This window comes from Trifolium pratense, linkage group LG2, assembly GCF_020283565.1.
Source record: "Trifolium pratense cultivar HEN17-A07 linkage group LG2, ARS_RC_1.1, whole genome shotgun sequence".
In the NCBI taxonomy this organism is placed as follows: Eukaryota; Viridiplantae; Streptophyta; class Magnoliopsida; order Fabales; family Fabaceae; genus Trifolium; species Trifolium pratense.
The window spans coordinates 12,553,285-12,560,356 of record NC_060060.1 but is presented as its reverse complement, the minus strand read 5'-3'; the positions used below and the strand labels follow the sequence as shown (position 1 = coordinate 12,560,356).

Here is a 7,072-nt window from a genome sequence, read left to right as displayed (position 1 = left end):
ACTAGCATACGTACATAGATATCGATCAATCCAAAACCACCAAGCTCTCTAAACTGCAAATAATTTATTGCACAATAAAATCATTGCGATATTATGTTTCTCTCAAAACGGAAATTCTTTTTTGGCTTAATTACACATTTGGTCCCTTACGTTTATTTTAGGTTTCAATTTGGTCCCTTACGTTTAAAAAGTATCAATTTGGTCCCTTACGTTTATTTTAGGTTTCAAGTTAGTCCTTTCCGTTAGTTTTTTCACTAACACTGTTTGAACAGTACACGTGTCAGCATGTCCAAGTGCCACATGTCAGTCCACATATGCAAATTGACTGCCACATATGACAAAATTAACGGAAAGGACAAACTTGAAACCTAAAATAAACGTAAGGGACCAAATTGATACTTTTTAAACGTAAAAGACCAAATTGAAACCTAAAATAAACATAAGGGACCAATTGTATAGTTAAGCCTTCTTTTTTGATAAAAATAAAATCCCAAAAGGGGGATGTTGGGAGATAAGCTATGGTTGAATTATTAATTATTTTTCTAATTCTATAAAATCCCAAAAGGGATGTTGGGAGATAAGCTATGGTTGAATTATTAATTATTTTTCTAATTCTAAAAACCTAAGGACACGTGTCAATGGTCTCCTAGAATTTTTGGATTTTCAATAGATTATGAGTCACATTTTGGAATTTTGTCATCATCCACATATTCCGCATTTGTAGATCTAAATTGTTAGATAAAGAATGGACCACACTTATTTTCATTTTATTTATGAAAAGACCACACTTAAAAATTAAAATGGTTTTTAGTCAAAAAAAAATTAAAATAGTTTCTTTACCTGGAATTTTTTGAGATAAATTGTAAATTTTATAAATGAAAATTGTAAAGTTTTTTTATTGAAGCAAAGTGATGGCTCAAAAATTAGACAAAAGAGCTCCCAACTATGTTGGCACTTATGCATTTAATTTAAAAGCGAGTCAACACATAAATATTATAAAAGAGAAATAATGAAAAATAAAACTTGAGGGAGGATTAGACCAACATCCAAATGGGTTGCTAAAAAAAATACAAATACATAATTAAATGGCTTACTTGTGTCCACAAATTCTAGCTCAACTGATAGAAATATCGAAATTGCTAATATCATATATCAGGAGCGGGGTTCGAACCGCGATTACTCCACTTTATATGTGTCAGTTTTCAATGGAGTTGTCATTTCGTCTATTAACTAAAAAAAGCCTTGTGAAATTCAAAAGAAAAAACTAGGTGAAAGAAAAAAAAAAAGTGAAGTGCTCCAAACCAATATTAACAAGAAAATGCATTAGTACATATATTAGAGTGTGTATCCTACCGTCGAAAGTCTAAAATATTCAAACCAATATTAACAAGCCTGTCATCACATTAATTTCCTTCTCGAAAAATATGAGCGATAATAAAAGTCATTCTTTTGGTAAGATCAACCCAATTCAACCAACAATTTCGAAGCATCCGAGCACCATTGATTTTCTTCTTAAAAGATTGCATTTAATTTCATGAAAATGAGAAGAAACAAAAATCTTGAAAAGTATAATTGTTATTGTCAAAAAAAAAAATATAATTGTTTGTTTTTTCTCTTATAGTTGTAGGACCAAACGCTTATCACTACACCAAAAGTGATTGTTATTAGTGAATGCGCGATTTAATATACTTATAGCATAGAGTTTTTTAAATGGTTGCGTCTAAGTGTCATAGGTTGGGATGTTAAGCCCATCAAATTTTCAGGGTGACGTTAGATTAATTTCAACATTTGGGCCAAGAAAGATGATATTTATTTATTCTTATATTTTAAGAAGGAGAGAGTACATTCTAAAAAATCTTAATAAATACGGATATTATATTGTGGGAAATTAAAGAGCTTGTTTAATTATATATATATATATATATATATATATATATATATATATATATATATAATGTCACTTTAATTAATAATTAAAAAATATATACTTTTTCTATAATTATTCTTAATATAAGTCACTTCTAAACTACTAAATATATTAATCATTTTTCTTTGATACTAAATATGTTAATTTATCCCGTGAGTTTAGTTCAATTGGTAGAATAACATTATAATGTATGAGATTGAAATTTGAACTCTCATCATCTCACTTAAGGGTGAAATTTTTAACCACTAAATTATTTTTAAAAAAATATGTATCATTTTTCTTTGGTGGTGGTTGAACAAGGAAGAGAAGGCATGAGCATGACTAAAAGGCAAATATTAGGGTGAACAACTATAAGTAAACAAACAAAAATACAAGAAATTGGGTCCCATGTGAGATAAGTAAATTGGTGGTTAAGAATGAATGAAGAGTTGGTGTCAACCCCACATTGGCTTTGAACTTGTGGCTACCAAGTAACATCATAGTTGACAACACAACACAAACATCATTCAACAAACAATACTCTCTCTCTCTCTCTCTCTCTCTCTCTCTCTCTCTCCTCATATTCATTTTTTGATTATTTCTATTATTTGTGTCTCTCTTTGCATTCTCACATCTCAAAAATCAAACCCTTCAAAACCCAAAAAACCAAAAGGTCCCCCCAACACCTTCAAAATCCTACAACTTTCCATCATCAACAACCACCACCACCTTCATCAAACTTCATCACAACCCAACATCAAATTTTAATAAAAAACAAAACTTTCTTACATACCAACATGGATTTGGTGAATATCTGTCTTTTTTTTTTGGTCTCTTCTTTATTTTATTTTTTTTCTATTATTATTATTATTCTTGTTCTGTATCTGAATTCAACTCTGTTTCTATTTTTGTTTGTTGAATTTTTTGAAGCAATGAAAGTGAGAGTGTTTAATTATGCGAACGCTTTGTGACGCTTGTGAGAGCGCTGCTGCTATTGTTTTCTGTGCTGCTGATGAAGCTGCACTCTGTCGTGCTTGTGATGAGAAGGTATCTTTATCATTAATATTTGATTTGATTAATTTCTTATAATCACTATTCGAGTTCATCTTGATTCTTGTTTTTGTTTGTTGTTATGATATGATTTTTTTTTGTAAGTGTAATGTTTCATTATTAATGTATCAATATTGAAATATGAAATCTTGCTTAACATGAAGAATTTCATTTATGTTGGATTAAGTTAAAGATTGGAGGGACCACTTGCAATTTAGTTTCATAATTCTTGTATGATGTGATATTTTTTGTGGACTTGTGTAAATTTGAAATCTAAGGTCTGAGTTTAGCGGTAAGAGTTTGACTTTATAACAAAGTTTAAATCGTCTTGGAGACGGTTAAAAAATGACCATTATGCCCATTTTTTTCTGAAAAAATCTAAGTTGGTTTTTAAATTAATTTGGAATTTGATTTTGATTGACTTTCCTAGTCAATGTCTTTCGACCAATGGCTTAATGTTTGGAACTTATGGAAATGGCAGGTTCATATGTGCAATAAGCTAGCTAGTAGACATGTTAGGGTTGGTCTTGCAAGTCCAAGTGATGTGCCGCGCTGCGACATATGTGAGAATGCACCTGGTAAGAAGTTTCATCTTTTTACCCTAGTTCTTCCTAATCTTCTTTTGTTGCTTATGTGCTTAATTGTCTTTTCAATGTCGTTGTAGCTTTCTTTTATTGCGAAACGGATGGAAGTTCCCTTTGTTTGCAATGCGATATGATAGTTCATGTTGGTGGTAAAAGAACACATGGAAGATATCTTTTGTTTAGGCAAAGAGTTGAGGTGTGTTTATCTTTTATCCAAATTGAATTGGTCCTATTTGTTAGATTCATACCGTCTTTTTAGAAAGACAAATGTTAGTATATTAGTTGTTATGTTCGTACTTTTTCCTTCCCCAGGATTTGAACCCTGATCTTTTAACTACTTCAACTCTTTTAACTCTCATCTTCGTACCTTAAAATGTATAATATCTCTTTGTTCCATAGTTTCCAGGTGATAAACCTAGTAATGCCGACAACCCAGCTTCACAACCTTTGGATCCCGGTGATATTAAAAGAGGACAAAGTCCGCTTCCCAAACAAAAATCAGGAGAGAAGCAACAAAATAATCATCGGATGCCTCCGGTTCCAACTTCAGAACCTGATGCTGGTGGAAATACTAAGATGGACAATAAATTGATTGATTTGAACATGAAGCCTAACAACAGAATACACGAACATGCATCAAATCATCAGGTTAGAGTGCATGCAAAGTAAATTTTGTTCGGCTGAAATTGATAAACATATTGGCTGTTGCTATTAGTACACATTAATCACACTAAAATATGAATCATTTCTAATTAGTGGTGCTAAATTAATCTCTAATGCATTAAATATTGTGAACTTGTTTGTATAGCTATTAGCCGATGCTAACGTAGTTATGATTGGGATATGGGACCGAAACTGCAATTTCATGCGATTGTTGAATTACTTTATGATTATCTACGAATGAAACTTGTCACAGTTGAACTTGAATTGAATCTTCAAATTTTTTGAACTATTCCGATGAATGAGTAATCATCCACCATGCTGGATCTAGTTCCACATTTCACTTCACAGGTGAATCAGGTCCCATGGATTTGTGCAGCAAGCAATCCATGTGTTCACACATTTAGCATATTGGTGACGTTGGATTGAGATCAGACGGTCCAGATTTCAAGCTCGGTATTTCAATTTTTCTTAAAAATCAAAATAACATTGAAATCTAGATTGCCTGATCTCAATCCAACAACCACCGAAGTGTTGACTATGTCAATGTGTGGAATTGCCGGCTGCAGCAAATCCAAATCCGACAAATAGAGATTATTCCTTTTTATTGTGGTTTGAAGTATCACCTTAAAAAATGTATGAAACTTATTTTGAATTTTTTCTGACTGGTTCTTTATTATTATTTTTTGAACGACATCCATTCATCTTTCCGTCTTCAATGCAATCATCCAACGCCCGGATGAAGTAGAAACTTTTAAGTACATGTTCGATTTACCGTTACACATACATATTGATTGACATATATATGCATCTCAAAAATGCTTTTTCTTTTCTTGGCAGCCATAGGTCTCACTACTAGACAACACGATTCGGACACCAGAAATCTCTCAAAGGCAAAAGCTTCATGTTGCTCTCATGCATGTTAATTACAAAAGTGGCATGTTCTATTAACATCATATTATGGCAAATGAAGCATTGGAGCATCAAAGTCTGAAGAATTTGTTCTCTCATGTAGGAATTTAGTGTTAGTTCAACACATAGTATCTGTACTTCAATGAATTGCTAACTATACATATGTTTTTCAATGAACTGTGTGTTGAATTTTGTTTTTAGTTTCAGTTTTGTATGTGACATTTGTGCATCTCCAGAACATAGTGGATAATACTTCTTTTATTTTTTTAAATAAAATAAAAAATGTGTTTAGCCAAATCACATTTGATGGCAGAAATCAAAGGACTACATTTTGTGAATTATTAGGCATCCATCAATCAATCTTTAAAAACACCATGCAATATTTAAAAATTTGGTGTTCACGGTTGATGAACTACATTGAACTAGAATGAAAACCTATACAGCTATGCGAATGTTTGGAACTGCGGCCAAAGTTTTTGCATCTTGAGACCTTCTTGCCGTAAGAACTAGGAAGCTATAAAACACAGCTTCTATGTTGATGTGGTACTTTGACGTGGTTTTTCTAAACGCGTTGCATGACTGAACAAGTGATATTGTATATATTTATCTTTTTTTTTTTATCTTCTAAAATTTCAGTACATTTCAAAAATAAACTAAAAAACAAAAGGATAATGTATTTGAGATCAACATTTGATGTACAATAATGATTTACTTTTCTAAAATGTATTCCTTCAAAGAGTCAAATTGTTTATTGAGCATAGAAGGAACCAAATAATTGAAGGTTATATTTGAGCTAACATTGTTGCTATTGGTAGAAGAAATAATCAAACTAATTGTATACTGATTAAGATTGATAATGATGTTAAGAGTGCATTTGTTGTATAAATTCAATGCATGTTTGTGTTTTGTGGTGTGTATGAGGTTTGTGTGGTCTCCTTATAGGAATAGCTTTTGGAAGACTCCACTCGCTTTCTTGTTTCAATTGAACTTGTCAAGCTGCGGATTACATTAACCAACCGACATCATTTTTTTCTTCTTGAATTGTACGGACTACGGACTCCTTTCGTCCTAAAAATTATAAATAGTTTTTCGAAAAAAATATAAAATAATTTGATTTTTAAGTCAAAATTTTGGTTACTTTTATCTTTATCTTTTAAAATGTAAAAAGTTCACATCTTATTCCTCTCATTTTAAGAAAATTCTAAATTTCAATGAGAATTTTTTTTTCAAGCATGTTTTGAACTCAATTTTTTTATTATTATTTTGGACCAAAGTTTATACTTTTAAAAAATACTAAATATCCAATTTTTTTATTATTATTTTGGACCAAAGTTTATACTTTTAAAAAATACTAAATTGTATATTTGCCTCTTAACTTTCATAAATTTGTTATTTTGGTCTTCTAACTTTCATAATAACACTTTTGACTCTTTAATTTAAACTTGTTTTGCAAAAGAGATTCCCACTAAATTTGACCAAGTCATGCATCTATGTTTTGCAGTGACTCATATGACAAGCTGGTGTGGCGTCTGAGTCATTGTCCATGTATGTCTTGTCCTTGACAAAGTCAACAAGCGTCGATCTTTTACAAAATGAGTTAAAGTTAGTGGCTAAAAGTACTATTATAAAAGTTTTTTTGAACAAGGAGTGCTATTATAAAAGTTATGAACCAAAATAGCAAATTATCACGATTTGGAAATAGCAAAATAGCAATTTAACCTTTAAAAAACGACGATCAAAATAAAAAAAACAAACATTTTTAAACCGTCAAAAATTGAAATTTATCACGATTTGGAGATTTAATCCATTTATTTATTTGCAATTTTTTTTATCGCCTAGATTTGAATTTAGGATTTAATATATACACTATTTAGTCTTTTTGTATAAGAGACAAATATCTTTTTAAATTTGTTGAATAATACATCAATTATTCAATTAATTTTTTTTTTACACCAAATTA

General features: G+C 30.7%; 1 protein-coding gene across 1 annotated transcript; it reads left to right on the top strand.

Moving 5' to 3' along the window:
* The first annotated feature begins 2,405 nt into the window (after positions 1 to 2,405).
* LOC123909575 (B-box zinc finger protein 18-like) lies at positions 2,406 to 5,428 on the top strand. The gene is made up of 6 exons (XM_045960440.1): positions 2,406 to 2,712; positions 2,837 to 2,953; positions 3,438 to 3,534; positions 3,621 to 3,736; positions 3,940 to 4,188; positions 5,041 to 5,428. The coding sequence occupies exons 2-6, from the start codon at positions 2,861 to 2,863 to the stop codon at positions 5,044 to 5,046; spliced, it is 561 nt and encodes a 186-aa protein (XP_045816396.1). The 5' UTR covers positions 2,406 to 2,712; positions 2,837 to 2,860; the 3' UTR covers positions 5,047 to 5,428.
* Positions 5,429 to 7,072: the final 1,644 nt, after the last annotated feature.